The sequence below is a fragment of the Falco naumanni genome, chromosome 8 (genome assembly GCF_017639655.2).
Source record: "Falco naumanni isolate bFalNau1 chromosome 8, bFalNau1.pat, whole genome shotgun sequence".
NCBI classification, from domain to species: Eukaryota; Metazoa; Chordata; class Aves; order Falconiformes; family Falconidae; genus Falco; species Falco naumanni.
The window spans coordinates 65,155,633-65,179,410 of NC_054061.1; the positions used below are offsets into that span (position 1 = coordinate 65,155,633).

The following is a 23,778-nucleotide window of genomic DNA, read 5'->3' on the forward strand; positions in this document are numbered from 1 at the left end:
TATATGGAGAACATTAAGACAATCAAAATGTTGTGTCTTCTACTTTCAGCCAGTTTCCAGAAGTTACATGCAAGCAAGTAATCTCAATTTAATTTAATTTCCACACTGGCTCTACTTTAAAGATTTAAAAATCAAATTAATGCATAAGTGCTGCCCTGTATAGGGATGATCATAAGCATCAGCCCTACCAACATTCTACATAAGCAAATATATTGGGCATATTCACTGTTACACTGGACTAGTTTAGGCAAAATTCATTAATTTATGAATTAAGGTAGTATCATTCAATAGCTGAATAGCCAGATGGCAGCCACTGCCCTAAACAACTGCCTTAATTTATGATAAACATATTTTGCCAATATTGTGGAATATAAAAATGTCTCATCATATATACAATACTAAAAAGATTTTTATTTCACAGGTAGTCTAATACTAATCCTGCCTGGGGGTGGAGTATTTCCTGTGTATTAAAATAAAGTACCAAATCTGACTTCACCATAACCATAGCAATGGCTGTCCCTATGTTAAAACACCCTTTCTACCAGCACAGCTATTTTACCGTGCAAACAACAGGGTCACAAACAGCAGTGGCACTGGCAGGTGAGGAACACACGTGACTGTAACACCACAGTGCTCTGTGTATCTTAAGTTCTGAAAAACAGAACTGATGATGCTCCATTTTCTGAAATCCAGGTGGAAATCCCATCTCCACCAGCAGTCAAAGATCTGCTCAGCTGGAAAGATACTTGTGATTTATCTGTTGGTTTTGCCAATACTGAAACAAAAATGTGACTCAACATCACTTTGATGATACTGTTAAGCAGGTATTCTTTATTAGCAGCGCTGGGGTCGCGCTGGGGATTTTCCACTCTTAAGTGCTCCCACAATCTGGCAAACTTTTAAAGACTATATACCATAAGGTTATTCATATTCACAAGATTTCTGAGAACTCATTTACATATATATGAGATTTCCTGAGATCATTAACATATGCAAATGTATGGTCCGCATGCGCAGTCACAGTTGTATTCCCTGGTGGTATCTGGGCAGTAGTCAGGGTCTTCAGATGAAGACTTGTAGTATTCTTCACTGTGCCCACCGATTGACCTTTACTTCGGTGCAAACTCCGTTCTGGGATCAGTACACCATATCTTTCCAGGCTATTGTGATATTATTCTCTTGTAAGTTTCTTATCTTTAAGGTCCCATGTATCCCTTTCTCAAGACTGAGTTGTCCACCATGAGATTATTTGGGTGTCCCCTTATCTTATAACCATTAGGAGCACCTTTTGTTCAGCTCAGTATCTAGTACTTATGAGTTTCCTTGTTCTGGTGGCCTTCTTATAACTATCCCACAACCATCTGGAGCCTTTTTTGTTCAGGGAAGTATCTATGGTGCTTATGATATTTTCCTTGTTCTTGGGCCTTAACCCTTTCAATGCTACCTATATTATTTACATCATTAGCATGATCTTCCAAATTTGTATGTTACAGAGACGTTATTATTCCAATACAACAACTACATTGCAGAACAAATTGAATGTCTCTGACATTTATATTTCAGAGCATAATGGAATAGCTGTTCTCATGATGTGAGGCAGTTACAGTTCAAATAGCAGATTATAACTGTGAGTTTGTGTTGTTAGCTTGCCTTGAAATCTCTCCTGAAAACCTTTTGACAAAAAGCCTCTTTTTTGAGCTCTCAAACTAGGAGCTTCTATCCTGCAATTAGGTCTTTGCCAGATCGGCGTTTAGTAGATAGGCGTTTTACATCAATGCATTTTTCACATGCAGCTAACTGAAGTTAAGAATGATTGGGTTTTACAAGGAGCGTGCATAGGACCCCTGTTTGTCTTCCAATTGAGTTTCTTGATTTCATCATGGGTATCAAAACACTCAGGGACTGATTCAAACTGGTTTACATATATGACAGGGCACTAATTTCACAGATGCTCTGTATGTTCTCTACTCTCAGCTGCAGGCCAATAGGAATCTGGAAATCTGAAGTCAAATAATCATTTTACCATTGTTCCACTGGAGGAGACAAACTCTCAAAAATGGGTCTCTTCCCTTAGTGACTTAGCCATTTAAAAAATAATAATAATAAAAGCAACACCAAGATGTAACTAATTAAACTCGTGACACCATTTATATATACAGATAGAATGCACTCACACAGACCATACCAAGTCTGATTTTGAAACATACAGCATAAATACAAGTTCATAGTATTTTAGGAGGCATAAATTCTTAAGATTTTTTTTGTTTTACATAACTAAGAGACTCTACAAAATTAAATAGATCAAACCTGTTATGAAAACAAATGAAGTATGTCCAAGCTGGAGATTTATACCCAAAGCCTGCTAAATTGAAATATATAGGACCATCTCTTCTCAGTCGTATCTGATCTTAAGTGTTGTGCCCTATGTGCTATATTTACACTGATTTACAGTTCCAGTTCACATGACAATGTATCAATGAAGACAAAGTAGTATTTTAACTTCAAAAAGGGGGGGGGGGGGAATGAAAAAAACTTGCATACAACTCATTAATGCAACCATACAAATGTGAAAACTCTTTAATAAGAATATAAAAATTAGATAAATTACGGAAAAGTGGAGTAAGTAAACAAAAGAGTATTTTGGAAGCTTAAGTAATGACAGTGTTAAATTGGTAGATCATTCATAGAATCATTTTCGAAAAAAAAAACAAAACATTCTTTCATAAGCCTGCATCTCCTTAAAATCTCTATTAGCCTGTACAAGTCTTTAGGTGTTTGTACAGAACAGATCCATGGTCCAAGTGTGCATATTAATTCACAACAGGCAGCTGGTTTCCTTTCGAATCAGCACCGATCCAATGCTAAGTCTTAATAGCAGAGACACCGTGATACCCTTGAATGACTGATTTTAAAGTGAGAGCCTGATCATACAATTTCAGTAAGAACCCTGGTATTTTTTCAGAACAGCGCAGTTGCTTGGTACTTCACCAAATTCTAGTCTGGGTGATGACTTTCTGCCTCCATGTTCCCTGCAGTTCCAAAGCGAGTGTGACTCTGCACAACAGCGTGCTATCCTAGAGTACTGGGCTTCCACTCCTGTGTTTTTAGCAGCATAAAAACTGACTGTTTTGTAAATGCTTTGAAATCCATTGAGCTGGGAGTTAAATATAATGTGTCTTAATTTCACCACATACGGAGGTGGCTTTTGTCTATTTCAGCAGATAAAACATCCCAGTATTTTAGATTTTAGGCCTTCAAGAAAGCAGGTCCATCCACCGTAACCAGCACCTCAGAGCAAGTCATTCATGAAAGTTGCTGGGATTATAGCAAGGGAATGACAACACCCAGTTTACAGGGACAAGGCATTACTTAAAATTTATTGAAGATTATACAATAACGGGAAGCATGCAAGTTTCACACACCTGTACAACATTATCCTCACTATGAACAAACCCAGCGGTAGAGCACGACGCGAACCAAGGGCTTACTTCTGTACAAACTCCCGCCAAAACACAGGCCCGCACCAACCCCGCGCCTGTAACTGCTCACTGATCAACGGTCTGTCAACACTGAACGGCTACTGAGGACAACACAAAGCTCCTTCGTCGGCCCTCATACCAGCAGCCAGTAAAAATGCAGAGTCCCGTAAACATCTACACACGCACTGAACTGAAGCCCACCCTGCTACCGGCCCCTTCTCCTCACGGCGCTGCCAGCACCCCGGCGAGTCGGAAGCCATTTCGTACGCAACCGACAGCCAGAGGCAGCGGCGGGAAGCGGCGCGCGGGAGGAGACGTCCCTTCCGCCACAGCCCCACCGCCATCTTATGAGGCAGGGACAGGGGCAGCCTTGCTCGCGCCGCTTGCGAGTTTCACCTCCTGAAACAGACTATAAAACAACACGCAAAGCATAATGCTTCCCTCGCCTCACCCCAAACACCTAACGGCCGGACTCACGATAAAATCGTGAGGGTTAGCGAACGTGGCTCGGCAGATGCAGTGATGGTAAGGCGGCCAGTTCCCTCGTCCTTCAGCGAGGGAAGATCTCTGCCTTGAACAGCGCTGCTGCCGACACGTAGAGGCGGCTCAGGTTGCTCTGATAGCTGTAAGAGCTGCGAGCGCAAAGCGCTCCGCGCGTCTTACAAACGGAAAGAGAAGAAGAAGCGATACTCGAAACCACGCCCGGAGCCTGTTGCCAGGCCGGTACCACCCCCTCTCCGCCCCGCTCCCAGCGCCGGACGTGGCCCTGCTGCGGTAGATGAGACGTTCACGGTGCGTTACACTTTTTCTTCTTCCTTTCCCTCACGCCTCTCTTCCCAGCCTGCGCCTTCAGTAAAGGTGCCCCGACACTCCGTGCGCCGGGACCGAGTCGTCTTCCCTGTCTAGGCCCGGTCCTCGCCGGGGACGGAGAGCCGGGGCGTCCGGCGCTGCTGGCGCCTGAGCTTGACCTTCCTCGTGAGGAGGAACGGAACCCGACGCAGCCCGTCCGCCCGAAACTATTTTATCTTGCAGCGCGGAGGTTCCTCGTGCTTCGTTTTCCGAGTGTGATTTAAAATGGCGTGGTTAATTGTATGGAAATCTACATAAATTCCCTGCGGTAAAACCAGTTGTAGTTTGGTTTGTTGTATTAGGAGGACGGGGGTGTGAAATTCGTGCGTCTCAAAAAAATTAGCGTGGTCGCTACTAGTTTACACCGAGAACGAACTATTTAAGCCTACGGTAATGAGGAATGTGTAAGTTATTGAGGGATTTCCCTGTTTTCCCTAAGTATTTCGTACCAAATCCTCTTTCTTTTATAGGGAAGCGTGAAAATTCTGGAGCATGCTCCAAATAATTCAGCACTTTGGAAAATGCCAGATGATACAGACTCAAAATGCAGTTACCTCTGGTTTCACCGCCTCTACCTCTTCAAGCAAAGCAGAGCAGAGGAAGCACAAAAGGCAGCTAGTGCCTCCTGTAGCAAAGTAACCTACCTAACTCTCTCCCTTTAGTGCAGGGGCTTCCACGTGAGCTGATCTTGTGAAACAAATATCATATTCCAAATCAGATGACACCCACTGATGTTATATCCTGGTTTTGCTGCTGCAGAGATTGTTGTGAAACGTTAAAGAAACAAATTCTGTCAGGAATGACAGACTCTAATTGTAGACCATGTCTGGAGTGTGAAGTGTTTCCTTGCTTCTATTGAAATATCTTCCCTCTTAATGTGAGTCCTGATATGTTGACTTAACATTTTTAATACGGGACACTTCTCTTTTACCTTGTTAATCACATTGGTATTTGTATATTGTGCAACGTTTGTGTTGCAATCATGGGAACAAGGTTTCATGCATGGTATTAAACAATGGAGAGTCAAATCACTTGAGCCTTGTAGGTGCATACCAGTTTCCACCTGTTAACTGCCAGCAAGGAGTTAACTGGAGCCTTGTGCGTCATTGTGTGTGGATTTTTAGTATGTTGTTATTTCTTGCTCCTTGGGGAAGGAAAAGGGGGGGGATCTATCCCTGATTTTGGTTGTATTCTGTATGGACTGGGGGTGGTGTGAAATAGTTAAAAAATAGGAGTATAATCCATTTTATTAGCTTCACAGAAGCTAATGAACATACAGATGTTTTTCTACCTGTTTGAGTGTAGAATGGAGATGATATGTGGTTTGGAATAAATATGCTTGCTGATATTCTCAGGTGTTTACCTTAAAAAAAAAAAAATTCTTTTTGTGAACCTTGCTTACAGTGTAATACCTGGGGTTGAAAGTCAGGGCAGACTTAGACAAAAATGCCTGTGACAGAGGTGGTTTTCCTGTGCAGTATGTGACAAATTTCACCAGCTTTAAAATCTTAGTTTGTTCAGTATAATCTGAAAGTTAAATAAACCCAGAAACTTGTATTTAAATGCACTCACTTTGGTACTGTCTGCTTGACATGTGTTTTCTTTCCAGTGTATTTTGGGGACAAGAGGACAGATGAGTCACCCTAGAATTGGTGATTTTCTTACCAGAGACCCTAAAACTATTTCCCAGAAGAGCCCTTCCTCTGTGAAAATTTGGGGTGATAGTGAACTAAAATAGCCAGACTTTCAGAAAATTCTCCCCTCACCAGTCACTTTCCCTCAGCGTGCCAGGGTTTTTTCTTGTTCTTTGAATGCGGGAGGAAAAGAGATATCGAGATACCGTTGTTTGTGTGTGGGCCTGCCCCTTTCTCTTGCTCTGCCTTGAATGTTACTGAGGTGATCTTGCAGTATCCTTTCACCTGTCAGTGGTGGTCATCCTGTTACACTTCACCTACTTGGAATAATTCTGGGTTTCTTCTAAATTGGGATTGTAAATGAGAATGTGTAGCACTTTAGGTTTCTTTTTTTCAACCATCTTCATGCTCCTTAAGCTTTGCATTGAAATCTTTACTCAATGCATGAAACATTGAACTGAAGAGGAAAATCTTGAGTGTTTTCTTGCAGCAATACTGGCAAATTACACATGTATGTGAACGCACAAACTATTGGGGCAGTTTCATCTCTGATGACCGTGAACCTTTTTCTTTCCTCTGAAGAAGATAATCTGTGTTTCTTTCCTTCCTTGTAAAGAAATCATATTCAGTAACTTTTCCTTGCAGGGCCCAGGTAACCTAAAATGAAAGCCAGGCTGCAGAGTTTTACCTTGTCACAGGTTTTCTCTTTTTTTTTTTTTTTTTTTTTTTTTTAATTGTTGCAGCTATGATAACTGTATGATGCAAAACTGGTCATATGAAAACTGGTCATATGAGGTGAAAGGGTGAAGTATGATGCCATTCACCTTTCATAGTGAAGTGGATCTGGCTCAGATGTATGCAGATGGGAATGTATCAGGCTTGCGCTAGCAGCGTGACATTTCCTGCTATCAAAATACAGTGACATAGTTTTTGGATGCAAAGTTATAAACTGTTTTAGTTTATACTGAATACTTACTTCATGTTGCTCTTACTCATTCACTCTGGGGGAATGAATGTTACTGACATCACTATATGTGCACAGTTGTTTTTCCTTTAATTTGGACCATCATTCCTGGTTCAGTAGACCAGTGGAAGTGGAATCATACAGAAGAATGCATAGATCCTAGGTCATTTTTCCTTCCCCCCCCCCCCCCCCCCCCCCCCCCAGCCTCCAAATTAGGAAGTAGCCCCCAGTAGTAATTTGTGATGTTGTTATTTGTCCAACAGAAAACAAGCTGATGTAATCAGCTTTGCCTATGGACCATCATCGGAAAATGCTGGATGGAAACCAGTGTGTACTGGATCTGGATCAGCGATTTAGCAATGGTCAGATGTCAGTCTTCCAATGTTCTTGTGGACAGACTTGCATACAGGTAAGGGAGTTTCAGCACTGGAAGTATTGATCAGCATTTTTTTTATAATGAATGTGTGATTTATGTTATATAAAGGAAGTTCACAAAATAAATAATTTGTATGTGTGTTTTAAAGGCAGATTATTTTTAAGATAACATATAAATAGTAATTTTGCGTGTCTCAAATGTTACCTCTGTAGGAGATTCCTCCCTATCACACATGCATAGCTCTTTTTTTTTTTAAACTAGTTTTAAAAGATAACATAAAAATCAACTAAAGTAGTTTAAAAAAAAAAGTTTATCTGAAATTTCTGAAAATGGGCAAAAGCTGTTAAATTCCCATCTCCCTTTAGAGTGAGTCATAAATATGACTTCCTCAAGCTCTTTTGAAAGTCCCATTGGTGTGTACCTGGGAAGTGTTGTCATATGAGACAGCATTTTGTGCCTCCTTCTTGACTGCATTATTCAGGAAAAGTTTTTGTCTTTCTGCAGAATTCTTCCTAATGTTTGATGCTAGATTGCAAATAAGTTTGCAATAAATATGCTTTTCCTCTGATAGAAAACAGTACAAAATGCATTCCAGTTCATGAGGGGTTCCTCTGCTTATTAGAGGCCTGAACATTTTCCCACCCTGCCCCTTCCACCCAAGCTGTACAAGTGGTAGTATTACAAGTCCATGTGTGAACTAGAACAGGTTCAAAAGAACAAGTGTTTTGCCTACCCAGTCTGTTTTTGTTGGAAACAAAACTTGTCAGCTTGCTGTATTAAAAATACTGTGGTCCCAGCTCTTTGAAAGAAGCACCTTCTACTGATGTTTCATTTCTGTTTGTGAGTTACTTTGCTATTGGTACTATTTACATTAGGGTTAAATGCTGTTGTATTTAGAGCAAACAGTGCATGTAATTCTCTGAAGTTCCTAAATGGTGTGATGTGATAAGAGTAAAAAACGTGTTTGTGCCTGACCCTTTTGGGTTCTGAAGAGCAGAACTGTATCAGAGAGGACTGGCTTTGCTTTTTTCTGGTTGTGTGCTGTAGCAGGAGTATTATAATTGTGTGTTTTCTTTAGGTATTTAGCACAGTCTGTTTAGAACTGTTGAGTGCTCTGTGCTTCTGAAAATGAGCCAAAGTGGCCTCAGTGCCATTTTGAGGATTCTGTGGCATATACATTAGGTATCATTTACACTGTGGTATGGAAGTGCAGGAGTACTTGAGTAATGCTTGCATCTTCTAATGTGGTGGCTTTATGATACTTTACAGCTTGCCCTTCCTTACCTCCCCCTTCTATTTTTCTTCTGAAGGTGGGACATTGAGGTCATAGCAGCTACTTGTGTTCTAACGCCCTAGTGATTCAGATACTATCAGCAAGATTAACAGTGCTTGTTTTTTTGTTGGTTTTTTTTTTAAGACTGATGACTTGCCACTGTGAGGAGAAAGCCACTGCAGTCTTTGACACCATAGAAAATAGGGCTCACTGGGATAGATGTAGATAAAGGAGACTTTGCCTTAGGAATTTAAATTTGATAGCTCTCTTTTAGTTGGCATTGGAACGCAATCCATGGGTTTAATCAAATCCAACTCTTACTCCCTTTCTGAGGAAGGTCAGGTGGATGTATAGAGTTATTTTTCATTTAAACAGCATTGGAATGGGGGGGGGGGGGGGTGGAGAAGCTTGTAGATGAGTTTATCTTCTCTCCTTAATGCATGGACACTATGTGACATTGTTGATTGTAACTTCAGGAATGTGTAACAAAGGCAGAAAATGCTTTAAACAATGTTATCCAGATGCTAGAATCTTTCAGTGTATGAGGCTTTGAAGTCAAATTGGCGTCTGCTTTTCGGAATGGTTTAAACATAGCTATGCAGTATAGTGACTGCATTCCTTGTAAAAGGGATGAGAGGCTAAGATTTGTCTTGAGGCTGCTCATTTCACCTTTCTCCATGTAGGTAATTGGGATCAGAGAAGGTTAGATTGAATTTCGATATTGGTGGCAGTGGAAATTGAGCATAGCACCCTACTTATTTTGTTAATCAAAAGGGTAGGGTTTTTCCTAGGTTTGAATTTTTATTTCAGTTTTCAGTATGGTGAAACATGAATGTCACATGAAAAAAGGGCAGTCTTTGGCTTATCTGTACCTTCAGAGTTAACCAGTTTGCATACTTAAGGCTGGAAATTTTTGTTTGTGTGGTTCTTCAGTGTTTTTGCGCGTTGGAGAGTGTGTGTTGGGAATCTTTAAAACTCCAATAACTCATTCAGATTGGAATCACTTTAAATTATGTTAGTAAGTAAGAAAATCCACACATTCCTGAATTTATAGATAATTAACGTTTTAAAATATTGTGAGTATTTATTTTGACTGCATTTAAGGCAAAGTGCCTGCCTGATAGCACTGGTTTTATAGGGGGTGTGTGTGAGTTAATTGTTTTTGTCTACAATGTGTTATGCTGCTACTTAACCCCCAAAACTCTTCCTGAAAAATACCTTGAGACTTCTAGGGGAGAAAAGGTGGTGGTGAGCAGATGAGTGGAGGGCTGCTGGGAAGAGGTATGATCTTTAGACTGAAATTGCTGTGGAATTTAACTCTTACTTCCAGAAGCACTTGAAATATTACTCATCAGCAAGCTGATGACTTTTGTTTCACTTCCCACGGAATTTACAGACTTGTGTTAAGGTAATTTTACTTTAAAAAGAGCTTCATTTTTTTCATATCAGTATGACCTATCAAGTACTTTTTGTTCTATAATGAACAGCTGGGAGAACCCCGTGAGAACAGCAGGTATGTGTAGACTACATTAGTGTTTTAGTTGTGAGTGAGGTATATCAGATAGGAGAGTTAACTGTGAACTTGTGCAGTAGATCACTGATTTAGTACCTTTTAATTCTTTTCCACAGAACTGCTTATATAAAAATGCGTCTAGTTAAGAATGAATGCCAGAAAAGTGCTGTGATAGACATGGGCTTCATGTTGTGTTGGCTTTCTGTTTAAAAAACAGTAGGCTGGCAATTTTTAAGGGACAGCAACAAAGTGATGACCAGGTGCCAAGTGCCAGCTGCCCTTATTTACCAGATTGAACAAGAATTGGATAAAGAAGAAGAAGAGATGATGGTTTTCCTATGCCGAGACCTTGCTCCTGATTTGGCCACTGGCAACCTTAGAGAGGTCTTGGTGGCTTTGAATGAGAGGGAGAAGTTGTCTTTCCTTGGCTTGTCTGAGCTGTTGTACAGAGTTAAGAGGTTTGACTTGCTGAGGAGGATTTTGAAGACTGAGAAAGGAACAGTGGAAGCTAACCTTGCGAGGAGTCTCAGATTTGTCCCTGATTACAGGTAATATGTCTATTTCAGATTTCATGGCTACTCTGTTTTGTTCAAAATGGGTGCGGGTTGGTTTTGGTTTTTTTGGGAGGGGTTTTGTTGCTTTCTTAAATGGGCCTTGAAGGTAAAAGGAAAGCAGAAAATGGCATTGTCTTGAGTTACAGTGAGAAGAATATGTCTAGTTTAGTCCCTAAAATAAGACTTAGTAGCTTCTTCCGTGTCATGGCATTAGAAGCATCTGTCTTTAAGGAGTTTGTGTATGTTAATCCTTAAAACCAGTGATGTTTGTACAGTTCTAGATTAGCAGATAGAAATAACATTTTAGAGGAACATTAGTTAGAGATACTTTCTTTCCTAGTTTGCTTTGGGCACGTAGCCTTGTGGTATAGCTTTTCTCAGAGGACCTGCCCCTTACTACTTTTCCCTTTGTAGTTTTAAGAGGCTTAAATTAAGAAGCTCCAGTTATTTTCTTTGAGAGTCTTCAGAAAGAAATATATTTACTGATATGAAAGATTTCCCAGTGTTAACTTCTCACTGAAATAAAACCCCTGTAACAACTAGGTTAAAAAGTTAGATGGATTTTCTGTCTCATTCTCTCACTTCGTCTCTGTAGAAGTATTAAGGAGACTTCTGTTTTCCTAGCAGTGGTTATTACATGGCCAGTCTGAGTAACACAGGTGCTGATTAGGAAGAAGTAGGTATTTTGTAATTGGATCTTGGAGCAGGGTAGGTGTTTTTCCTGTTGTTTATTTGGGGATGGTACATTAAGACTGGAACATGGGAGATGGGTTGTTGGGCAAGAGTGGGATTTTGCTGAAAGCCAATCCTTCAGAAACATCTCAGTTTTATTTCAGGGTACTAATGGTAGAGATTAATGAGAATCTGGAAAAAGAAGAAGTGGGTTCTCTTGTTTTTCTACTCAGAGATTATGCACCTCGTATGAAAATGGCAAAAGATAAGGTATGTTTGTCTGCTGGTCTTCTCTGGAGCAATAAGAGATTAAAGTAAAAAGGGAAGTAGCTAGACAGCAAAAGAGGGGAGACAGTACTGCAAGGGGTAGTGAGGCAGGAGTAGACAGAAGTCAGAGAGAAGGAGTAGTGGCTTCTATTTCAACTTTTGTTTTCTAATTCAAGGAAAGAAGGATGAGAAACAGTGAGAGGGAACTGTGAAGGCTTGCTGTAGTGAATGGTATTGGCATGAACCTCACAAGCAGAAGCAATTAAAAAAATATATCTTCAGTATTATTGATCTGAAAGTTCATATATGAAGGATCTCAAACCAATAATCATATGAAATATTGCTTTATGACCTCCCCACATTATTTTCTGGATTGCTTTGTTACTGATGGAGAACAAATTACTGATATGACAGCTTGGTTTTCTGTTGCTATTCTAGAGTTTTCTAGCTCTTGTGATTGACCTGGAGAAACTAAATTTGGTGACTCCTAATCAACTGGATTTGATAGAAAATTGTTTTCAGAATATTCACAGGATAGACCTGATCAGGAAGATTCAGAAGTACAAACACGAGGGTAAGATGCTATTTTTGCACCAGTTACTCTTTATAGCAAGGATCAGATATGCTTTTACTGAAGATAAAATTGAGTTACAAGTTTGAGAATTTGCGTGCTTTACAGATTTAGGTTTATAAACTGTTGATACATCATGGTGTATTTCTCTGTGTGTTTCTGTTAAATTTTCAGCTTTAATGCCCTCCGTTCATACTCAGCCAGTATATGTAAATGCACTTCAGGCATCTCTCCCTAATCTCACTCTGATTGATCCTCCTTATAGTTCAGGGGTAAGTATACAATAAATCAGACAGATCCTTTATTTCTAAATATCACCAGACATTGAAAGGGGATTCATCTTTGCAGAGCTTAAGGAATGAGAGATTGCTAATAACTAAAATACTACTTGGTTTATTTCTCTCATTCTTGTTACTTGCTAGGTTTAGGGTCTGGTTTAAATCTTCTGACTTAGACAAATCCCCTTTAAAGAACATACAAATTCTGTATCTCCAAAGTACTTTCTGCTACTCTGGGAAGTGAACAGACTTGCTTTGACTGTTCTTTGGAAAACATTTTTGTTGTTTGTAGTTCTGGACTTTGCAGCAAAAGTAGCTTTCTAACTTTGGCAGCTGAAGGTTATGGCTTTTTAAGGAGAGCTTTTCAGTTGTGGGTTTTTTTTGTGCGGTTTGTTTTAATCTCATTTTAACAAAGATATTTCAGTATGTGAAAGGTCCATCAAATCCTACTGCATGCAGTATTCTCTATATTTGGGTTAGGTCTGATATTGTAATAGTATGAACTTGCTTAAAGTCTTTAGCCTTGCTAAATGAGTTTGATTAAATTATTTCTGTCACGTGTTCGGTAAATATGTGTGTATAAAGCTTACATACAAGACACTGGTGATGCAATTTGTTTTTACTAACAAAGCCACAAGAGCTTTGTTTTCCGGACTACTGATAGGAAAGAGTTTGCATCAAGTTTCCATATTATGTTAATATTGTTAAAAATGCCTTTTTAATTCAGTGAAAGTTCCTTCCTGCTACTCCATAGGAAATAAAATTTACATCTTCAGAGGTTTTTTGTTTTACTCCATTAGGGAATAAGCTGTTCTTTGCTGTTCGTGGCAAGCTGGTAATTTTTTTCTGAGGAGGAATAGTTTTGAGTTTTCTGTGTTTGTGGTTTTGGCAGGATTCTTTTTTTACTTGTTATTTTCTAATTTAATTAGCTGATAGATGTACATCTAAAATATGTAATCCTTTTTATAGAGGAAGAAAAATACTGTTGTGTTGTGTTTTGGAACACATGATTATTAATTCTGGAAGGAGAGAGGGGAAAATAGACCTTTTTCTTCATTTTAGATCCAGAATGTGAACAAAGAAAACTCACAAAATGGACAAAGTCTTACTCTGGGTAAGAGCATTTTCTCTGAGTGTTGATAATCTAAAAGAGCCAAATGATGAATTTCATTATATCAAAAGGACTGTTGTTTGATAGTTGTGTTTGTCTAATCCAGCTGTTAGCACCAGGAGCAGAGAGTATTTGGTACCTCTGAAAACTGAGCATTGGCTTATTGTTTGCTGTTGTATTTGCTTTGCTTGTGCTGCCAGATCTTAAAGCTTTATTGAAATTTTTGGGGGCTTCCACTGTCACAACTTATAAACAGAATAAATAGTTTATTAATAAAATCATGGAAATGGTTGACTAGCTGGCTCTGGAGGCCCATGTAGTGCAGCTGTGCCCATTAAGTCTTGCGAAGGAAGTTCGTTTGTCAGTTCAGTGGTGAACTTGCCACCAGGTCAATGAGGAAGTTGTCCAGTGAGTACCAGGTTATTACCAAGTGTGTTGTGTTCTTTCTAGAAACCCAAAATAACTCTCACGTGTGGTGATTTTTAAAAGAGTAGATGGCTGAATTCTGTCAGCGTAGGAGAGATTGTTTGTTTATTCTAGTCACAATCAATGTAGAGTGCAATCCAAATATCATTTTGGAGGTTAAAATTTGGGGGGGGAGGGGGGTTGGACTTCAATAGGATACATAGACACTAAGATGTCCAGATGAGTAAGAACTTGGTTGAACTGGAGCGGTTCCTCTTTAACTGATCTGGCATCAGAGAAATGTCACTGGTTCCTACATTAAAGATTATTTCTGTGTGTTTTAACTGCAGCAGAACCGGTCCACATGTCCGTTCAGGAATCAGGATCAGAGTCCCATAAGGTATGTGCTTGTGCTTATGTATGCATGTAAATATAAAAAAAACTTCTGCAGGTACTTACCTTAGTTATCTTTGTGTTTCATTTTGAGATTTCCTGTAGTTGCATGCAAACAGAACAGTGTGTATGTCCATATCTTCCTCAGCCATAAACAGGTTCTATGAATTGCTTTTGAAGAACATATTTTTAATATAAAATATCTGCTGTAACTTGGAAGCAGCAGTGTGCAAAATGCACATACATGTGGTGTACACGCAGAACTTGTGTATTTATTGGTGGAGGCTAAGTCAAAACCTGTTGGAAGTCAGACCTCTTGTCATTGGCATTAGAAATTGTGGGGTTTCTTTGCATGCAGTAAATTTTGTCCTTTATTCTCTTCCTGTCCCTGGCTCTTCAGGTAGAAGACAGACATGCTTTGGGTATTAATAATAAGAATGGACACTAGCTCCCCTATAGGCCAGGAACCAGGGAGTTACCTATAGCCAATTAATTGTAATCTTTTTGAAGGGGAGAGGAATTGTGATAAAGTCATTACAGATTATTTAGGAACAAGGAGGTTGTTCCATTCAACAAAGAATTAAATGTTCTGATGGGCAGTGCTTGCTTGCTCACCAGAAGAACACACTTCTCTACATTTATTGTGTTGGCAATATGAAGCTTGTAGCTCCTAACATCTCAGCTGCAGTTACACATAAAGAAATCAGTTTGGAAGTACTATAGAAGGATCATTGCTGTCATAGTCCAGGTCTTTAAAAAGCCCCTCCACCCCATAAAACTGCTTTCTTTGCTTTTGTTTTGAGGGTTTTTTTTACACATTTGAATATCTGTCCAGAGTTGAGGTTCAGTCTCAAACTTGCTTCTCATTTCTGGTACAGTCTTAGTCTTTGTTTAAAGGATCATTATGGTAGTAAGATTGCATAACAAGGATGCAAAAATTAAACCTGTACTAGAAATAGGGAGAAAAAAATCATTAGTCCATGTATTCTGATTTTTTTGGTTTTGTTTCTGTTGTGCAGATATGACATACTACATCCCAGTAGACAGACTTCACCTAGCTACTCTACATTCTGTTGTTTTTTTCATAATTGAATAGGTCTGAGGTGGTTATATTTGAGAAAAGAATCAAGTCTGTAAGTTAAGAGAATGACATATTAACTCAGAATTTGTCCTTCATGTTCCTCAGGTGTCTGATGATCAGTACAGAATGCAAAGTCAACCTTTAGGAGTATGCCTGATAATAGACTGTATTGGCAATGACACGGGTAAGTCTCTGGAATTTGAAGTTCCTTATCTTGTTAATCTCTGATAACTGGAACAATTTAGTATAAAGAATATGATGTACATTTACCAGACAGACTAGGGTAGTGTTGGTCCCAGTCAGTTGGTCTCTCAGTTCTAGTCAGTCTTCTAAAGCCAGCTGTCCTAACTATTGCAAACAATTTTGGTTTGTTCTTTGGTGCAGAATCTTTGAATGAACAAACTTGGAAGGGGGTAGACTGAATTTTGGGCAGGAGAAAAAGGATGTTCAGAGACCAACAGAATAGTTAATCTACAGTCATACAGCAGATTATTGGCAGAGGTGGTAAAGACAGTGTTTCCTAACAGCTAACAAAAGCAAAACTGATGTGGATTTGAAGTGAAATCATATCGGACACCATAGATTTTGAATAGCTGAATGCACATGGTCCTTTATCAATAATGTGTGTAGGCCTCTGTCACATCTGACACAGTTTAACTAAATCGTCACCATAGCTTTATAGGGAAAGGAATTTTCTTTGTTTCCTCTTGGTTTAGTTAAAAAACCCCACAACTCAAAAACCAGCAACAAAAAGCAAAAAAACCCCAGTTTGCACATAGAATTCAGGGTAGTCGGTGCCATGGTTGAAATGTGGGGGTTTCCTGATTGCCTTTGTAGAATACAGAAAAACCCACGCCACTCTCTAATCATTGTAATAGGAGGCTAAAAACAAAAATGTTTTTGTTTTTTGTTTTTTTAAATTTAAAAAATTAAAAAAAATTAAAATAATAATAAATAAAAAAAGAGTACTGCAGTCAGTTCTGTAATAGGCTAGTAGGTGTAAGGGAAGAAGAGGGTTTGTGGGCATATCTTTTCTCATAACTAATGGTCCAACAGATGGACCAACTTAGAATTACAGATGTAGTTGTTGAAGAGCAATGGATGTAGAGCACAGACCATAAAATTTTTGTCTTTGCTTGACAGTAGTATTTTAAGTAAATGATATAAGACAAGACACTTAGTTTACCATTAGGGTAACAGAAACTAGAACTGATTCACAATCCTGCTGTGCATGGAGATAAGCAACTAGGAAGGCACTTAACTCAGTTACATGCAACGGGGAGGCATCCTTGGGATCTGATTTTGGTCTGTCCTGCCAAGGTTATTGATGACCTCTGGCCAAAAAAAACCCCAAGCCAAAGATAAAACAAGGATGCAATTGCTGGATGTAGAAATAAATTTGTTCAATCTGAAGCACTTGTTCATTTCTGCTCTTACACCCCATACCCCACCACCACCACTCCCTGAAATACAGACTTTGCACCAAGAGGAAGGTAAGACAGCCTGGCAAGAAGTGAAAGACTGGGGAGTTGGGGCAGCCCTTGGGATCAAACATCCTGCTCTGTTCTGTTGCCTGCTGCTTTACTTTCCTGTTCTTTTCTCTTTCATGGTAGCTTTAGAGAACAAATGACCCTTCTGGTGTAAGAAACTTACTATGCAGCCTTAATCTGGAAGGTAGCATGATCATCTGTTCTAGTACCAAAATAATTACTTGCTACTTGGAGTTCTGTTTCTTAAAAGCAAATGCAAAAAAGGGTTGCTGGAGAAATTTCAGTGTAGATAGCTAAAGAAAGCATGAGGTGTGAAAATAGCCTTGTTTACTTAAAAAAACTCTTTAAATTTCCTTGCCTCTAATGGGATATGGGCATGTGCTGACCTGATGTATCGAATAAGAGTGTTTTACTCTGCCAGGTCTGAGTTTTCTAAATTAAACAGTATAAAAGCAAGTAAGGCCCATACACTAGAGAAAATGGGAACTAAAGAAGGAACTGCTATGTCAGTTCATAGTCAGATACATAAATTTAGATCTTCCCTTTCTTAGAAGGCACAAATCTTTTGCACTGGCAATATACTTTGTTGTAATAATTGATACTAAATACAAAGATGTGCGTGTAATAAATAATCAATGCATGTGCTCTTCATGAGCTCATATGGTCATTTCAGTACTTGTACAAGAACAGAAAGTGCAAACGTGATGGAGGGTGTCTGCTGACTGGAAAGGACAAGCTGGCATGTTAGATGGCTCTGTTGCTGTTGCTCCAAACTTCCAAAGCAAGTCTTAGTGTGCCTCAGTCTCCATACACGTGTGCATTGGATACAGAAGCAATTAAAACTTGTAGTGTGTCTTAGATGTTTAACGTGACCAGCGCATCAGCATTTTAACATGATAGAAAGCCAGACTTTTACTAAAATACATTACTGTGCTAATGAGATTCAGGAGAGGCATGACATACAACACTGCATTTTGTTAGAAAGGCATTCACTATTCTAAAGAGTCGTGCCACACTACTTCTGAAGTCTGAAAATACCAAAAAAAGAGAAGAGAGCAGGGAGAGCATTAGGAATTGTATCTGTGGTTAGATTCTGTAGAATGAGAAAACATTAGAATCTGTAGCTATCCTGTGATTTAATCTGAGGAAGTTGAACCAATGATAGGTACTGTAGGATCAAGGTTTACAACAATTAAAATGGCCAGTGTAAACAACGCGAATTCATCAGATGCTGATAAAACTAAAACTGAACTGCACCTTGCTGCTTTGTAAGTACAGTCTTGCTGTTTTGTAAATAGCTGCTTTTGACTTTTTAATTTGGAAGCCAATTCTTATCCTTATGTTGTAAACAATCAGGAGGAGAAAAAGGGTATTTTTTTATGTTGAGTGGAAGTGCTCAGAAGTCAGTGGAGGTTTGTTGGGAGGTAATTACTGTTGAAGAAACGTGTTTTCTAATTACAGGTTGCATCATTTAATGCTGAGTTTTGTCTTGCCTTAAAATTGCTGTATCCAAAGTTTACCATGTGTAATTTCTGATTCATTGTTAAACTAAGGTATCAGCTCTAAGTTTTTTGGGTTTAATGTTTTGTAATTGTGACACTTAGAGTGTGTGTATGGTCTAAGGTGATGCCAAGTTTTGTATCTTTGTGTGTGTATATGGTAGTGAGGTAAGTGAATTACAGAAAAAGCACTCTGGCTGTAACTCTCATTTTTCCTCTGTACTACTGCCCTCTGATGGATGAAGTGCTTCATCGAGTGTGTTAACTGCTAAACGGTATTAATACTGCATCTTCCATCTGAATTGTGAGAGTATGTTTCAGTGCCTAAAATAGAGGGGATTTTCCTGTCTATTAAAAAAAAAAAAAAAAAAAAGGCCTGGAAAGTGTTTGTATTGTTTTACAAAATTTAATCAAACCAACAGAACTGGAATAAAACCCTATAGTTCCCATTTATCATCTTGCTATAGTATACAGTTTGTATCTACCCTGTATCTTGCTGAGAAAAGTTACGACTTCTGTTCCCTGTTTTCACTATAGGCTTTTTGAGGAAAACTGTGTGGTAGTACACATCCTGCTTTGCTACCAGTTAGTTCTGAAATGGCCTGTGCTAATTAGGGATTGTTAAACTTTTGAAGCCAGGGAACAGTCTAGCTTTCTGTGCCTGTAAGGCATTTTACATAAACATGGCACTTGATATGTCCTGTCAGATCAGAAACTGTGCATGGGCAATGTGTATGTGGTTTGTACTAAAGATGCGATGCTATAAATGGGTCATAGTAGTAGCTTGTGGTTCTCTGAACACTTAAAAAATACCTGTGGCTTTAGCCACTATGTATCTGGCTTCACTCCCATATTAATAAACATCCAAAATAGTTATTCAGAGCATAGCACATTTTCCTGCAGCATAGGTTAACACAAATGCAATAGAGTTAAATCTTGATTTTTGGTTATCTGCAGCTTTAATTTCTAACACATTTGAAAGCGTTCATTGTTCAGCTTACCCCCCAAAAAATGCTGTTGTCACAGTTAAAGACCCAATGTCCATTTTCCACCTGGAACTCACGACTTAAAGTCCATTTTATATAATATGAAGCATAAATGACTGCAGCAGGTTCCTTTTTGACTGATGAAAGGGAGCCTCTGTGTTTCCTGTGCAGTTCTGTATATGTATAGTGACCATTCAGAGTAATTCAGAGACAAGCTTAAAGGTGAAACAGAATTCCCGTGCTATCCAGATCACTACCATTTCAGGAACATTCCATGTGAAGCATTTCCTAATGTTTTCTCTTGCCTAGTATTTTAAACCCTAGGAACTTGGGATACTGGCTCTGAATGAAAGCATACAAGTGTCTTGGAGTTTGGAACAGATCACATGCCAAATAATAGTATCTTTGCTATCGTGAAACATATCAGTCATATTAAACACAGCGTGCATATAGCACTATAAATATGTAATGTACTGTGATCGACATCAAGTACTCCTTATTTTTTATTTGTGATAAAATAAACATCTTATTTCCAGTAGCAAAATATTGTAGATACTGTAATTCAAGATAGTTGAGATTGAGTCCTGATGTGCTCTGACTTATTTACATCTTGCTTTTTTCAGATGTGTTGGAAGAGACCTTCAGAGGCTTAGGCTATGATGTTCATTGTCACAGATATTTAAATATTAACACCATGAATCAAACATTGCTTAAAGTTGCAAGGTTGCAGAAGCATAGAAGTTGTGACAGCTTCGTTTGCATATTGGTCAGCCATGGAAGTCCTCAGAGCATCTTCTGTACAGACCATACCTTTTCGGGATTCCCTTTGGAACAAATAAAGAAATATTTTACAGCAGACTCATGTCCTGAACTCCTGGGAAAACCAAAGCTTTTTTTTATTCAGACCTACATTGTGCCAGAAAATGAGCAAGAATGCACTAGTCTGTTGGAAGTAGATGGAAATGATGAGAAAGTCATTGCCAGTGCAAAAATCCCTTGGAAAGTCACTATCCCCCAAGTGGCAGACATCTTTTGGAGTCACTGCAAGGTGGATGTGTCTATACTAGAAAAATGTCCAAGTTCATCCTCATATTATCTACGTTGCTTGGCTGAGCTACTCCAGAATCCTCATAAAAGGTAAATAAAAACAGGAAAAAAATAACCCTTTTCCTGTGACAGCCTGCTGTCCTAGAGAAAGAGAAACCTTAAGTTTCATCCTGTCTGGTCCTGAAAAGTGTCTCCGTGCTGTGTCATAGGTTAAAAGACAAGTATACCTGATCCTGAAATGATGGCACAGGAAGGTAATCTAAAGTAGGAGTGAAGCTTCTGATTCTGGAGAGTAAAATTTTAAGTGTGTTATGGCACTGGTCTTGCAGAGTGAGAAGGGAAGAACCTGACCTGGGTTGAGAGGGAAGGATTTTGTCCTTTCTTTAGATCTAATTAACCCGCCACTCTGGGAGCCACTATGTTGCCAATTTGTAATCTTCAATTTAAACTATCAGAAAACTTTAGTCTATCTAAAGAGATTATCAAAAGGAATCTGAGCAAAAAATCACGTATGTTTGGATATATAACCAGGTATGTTTGGATAAATAACTTGCCAACAGAAGTTTTCTTTGTACGACTGATCTACCAGCGAGCTAGCAACTGTTTTTCAAGGTAGTTGCAGGGTTAATATTTAGTACCTTTTTACAGCTTCTAAAACCTTGTTGTGAAGTCACAGAGCATCGTGTTAGCTTAACCAATATTATAGTAATTTGGGTTATAACAGATTGTCTCCAAAATACATATTTAGCCTTGGGTTTTAGAGGTGTAACCTCTGCAATAAAGACTGAATTTTGAAACTTTTCTTCTTGCTGAATCTAAGGTTGTCTTCTCTCTTGTGAATTCTTAAATGGTGTCTTGCTTCATTCTCTAATAGAAAGCTTTTACTTTTGTTGCTGCAGGAAACTCTCTATATTAGATATCCATACGGAACTGAACGGGAAAGTCTATGAATGGAATCAGACCGCTGACCCCAGCCACCAATACTCACTTCTGCTCCAACACACGCTGAGGAAGAAACTTTTCCTCCCACTTCAAACATGTTCTTTCTAACAGCTGTTAAGTGGCTAACAAGAAACACTATGATTCAGACAGTTTCGCACATACTTTTTACTTTATGCTTTGTTATTGCATGTATATCTAAAATGCCTGTTGCTTCCAAACCTGTGGATTTAGAAGCGTTTTCGTGTGTTATTTCTATTTTAATACAGAAGGCTCTGAAAGCTTGGATGAGAATGGCAGCTTTCATATAGCACTGCAACAGGTCTTACAACTAAGTACAACAGGTAAACAAGGTGGAAAGAGCGCTAAACTGTATAGCTGTTGGGTTTTCCAGGGGTTTGGGGGTTTATTGGTTGTTTTTTAGCATAACTATTAGCAGTGCAGTGATCTAGGTTCTTCTGTTGATACTTCAAATACAAGCCAGTGCAAATCACTAAAATTCACTGGCTGCTTTCCCCAGCACCTAGTAGTGGAAAATATGTCAGGAAAGAGTGCCTAGCCAGCAAAGCTAGTTCTTCATTAACAAGTTCTAGTTTTCATGCCTCCACAGACTAGCAAAACAGGAGGAGGAGAGAGATGGTCTTCTAAATATTCTGTCTGCCTGCCTTATTAAAGGTTGTGGTCCACCTAGAACCCTGTGTCGTCAGTACGTCCACAGCACACAAAGTTTATATGTTAATAAATGAGACAGTCTGCCATGTTTTGGGCTGTTTTCTGCTGATGCAAAAATGAGTCTGCATGTGGCAGGGCCTTACAGTCATCTACCACACAGTTTAAAGAGTGTAGGATTTTGGCAGATGTTTTATGGAAGCTGGAACATGATGCACACTTGTTGCACCAGGTATAGTTATAAAAGTGCACTTTATCGTATTCGAACCTAAATGTGATGGAGCAGCCACTGGCTTTTAAGACACCCCACCTTTGCTACTTTTTCTTATGAAAAAGGATAGGTCTTTATTAATTGATACTTTTTTTCAAGTTGTCCTTGATCTTCTTAAAAAAAGGTGAGTGAAAATTGTCTTAAATAAAGAATTTTTTCTCCGGTGGAGCAGATGCCTAACATGAAGAGTTCAGGTAACCTGCTTGTTGTATACAGCGTAACCTGGACGAGTGGTATTGAAATTTATTATCACTGAATTTATGGAATCCTAATTCCCTCCTAATGTAGGCCACTTATATATAGACTTTTAATACTCTTAATGCAGTCTCCTGTCCAGGAAAAAAATTTGAGGCCTTGGTGTGCCTTGCTTGGTTTCTGGTGTAGTTACATCATAAGTCCTAGCATGTGTTTCATGCAAGCAGAAAGGAAAGGGGGTTTTACTAATACGGGGTATGCTGGTTCCTCTAGCAAATGTACTGCAAAAAGATTTTTTTGCTAGCGTAGCTGCATTTGATTTGAGCAAAAAGCAGGTGTGCTTACATACATAACTTCACTAACAATGCTTTTGATTGTAGACCAAGTCTTAACAGGCAGCCAGGTTATTGATACTATACACTGTATACAATCATTATATTCATAGTTATTAGGAGGTTTTGGCCAGTAAACTCTGGTAGCAGTGACTTTTTTTATTCCTTGATGCTATGCTGTACTACTTAGGTGTTGCCTTGACATAATTTTTATTAACTTTTTTTTTCAAACCGGTCTTCTTAAGTTTCATTCTGAAAAAAAAAATAAATTAGTTTTAAAGTAGCTTTTATCACTGAAAGTAAAAATCACTTTTATTTGAAAAAAAATATGTATCAAAGTCTGAAAAGTGCTCAGGATTCCATCCTTGTTATGTGATGTAGACCCAGACCCTTCTTGGCTTGAGAGGTTCCTAGACTGCTGATCAATGAGGATTGTTAAGAGTATACAAAGAGGAGAAACCAACTGAACAAGTGTTACCTTGTAGTCTTTAAATATCCATATAAAATGTTAAGATTAAAATGTATATTTATTCATATTAATGTACAATTTTGTATAATATATATAAAGTACATTTTATATCATGGTGATTAAATTTTCACTTGTTATCTTTTTTAATTTTATATACAGTTTTATTTGCATATTAACTCTAGGAAGTTACATACACAGTTGTGATGAGAAGGTATTATTGCACAATTTAGAAAAACACTCATCTGTTGCAAGCCTGTACATCCCATACTTTTCTCTTTCCACTTCATAAGCTGTAGTGTCATCTTTAATGAAAGTACATGCAAACTTTTTAATAGCTTTGAATTGGGAAATGCAACCCCAAATCTTTTGTTAAGCCATGGGTACGTATGTAATTTGTCTTGCTGTAATTTTATGTAAGTCAGACATAAGAGAAAAATAAAAAATAATTCTTTGCGAAATTC

General features: G+C 38.7%; 1 protein-coding gene across 5 annotated transcripts; it reads left to right on the top strand.

Moving 5' to 3' along the window:
• Nucleotides 1-447: 447 nt before the first annotated feature.
• On the top strand, nt 448-23,770 carry CFLAR (CASP8 and FADD like apoptosis regulator). 5 transcript variants are annotated; one of them, XM_040602729.1, is made up of 13 exons: nt 2,530-4,271; nt 4,799-5,205; nt 5,938-7,089; nt 7,190-7,335; nt 10,205-10,636; nt 11,479-11,584; nt 12,020-12,155; nt 12,327-12,424; nt 13,493-13,544; nt 14,297-14,346; nt 15,526-15,604; nt 20,019-20,532; nt 21,342-23,770. In XM_040602729.1, exons 5-13 carry the CDS (start codon nt 10,341-10,343, stop codon nt 21,490-21,492), a joined length of 1,482 nt encoding a protein of 493 aa, XP_040458663.1. In that variant the 5' UTR covers nt 2,530-4,271; nt 4,799-5,205; nt 5,938-7,089; nt 7,190-7,335; nt 10,205-10,340; the 3' UTR covers nt 21,493-23,770. The 5 variants fall into 5 exon arrangements, with proteins under 5 accessions (XP_040458666.1, XP_040458665.1, XP_040458663.1 ...); XM_040602732.1 differs by lacking the exons at nt 4,799-5,205; nt 5,938-7,089; nt 21,342-23,770 and adding an exon at nt 20,652-21,329 and having other exon boundaries at nt 448-4,271; XM_040602731.1 differs by lacking the exons at nt 4,799-5,205; nt 5,938-7,089 and having other exon boundaries at nt 449-4,271; nt 14,300-14,346.
• Nucleotides 23,771-23,778: the final 8 nt, after the last annotated feature.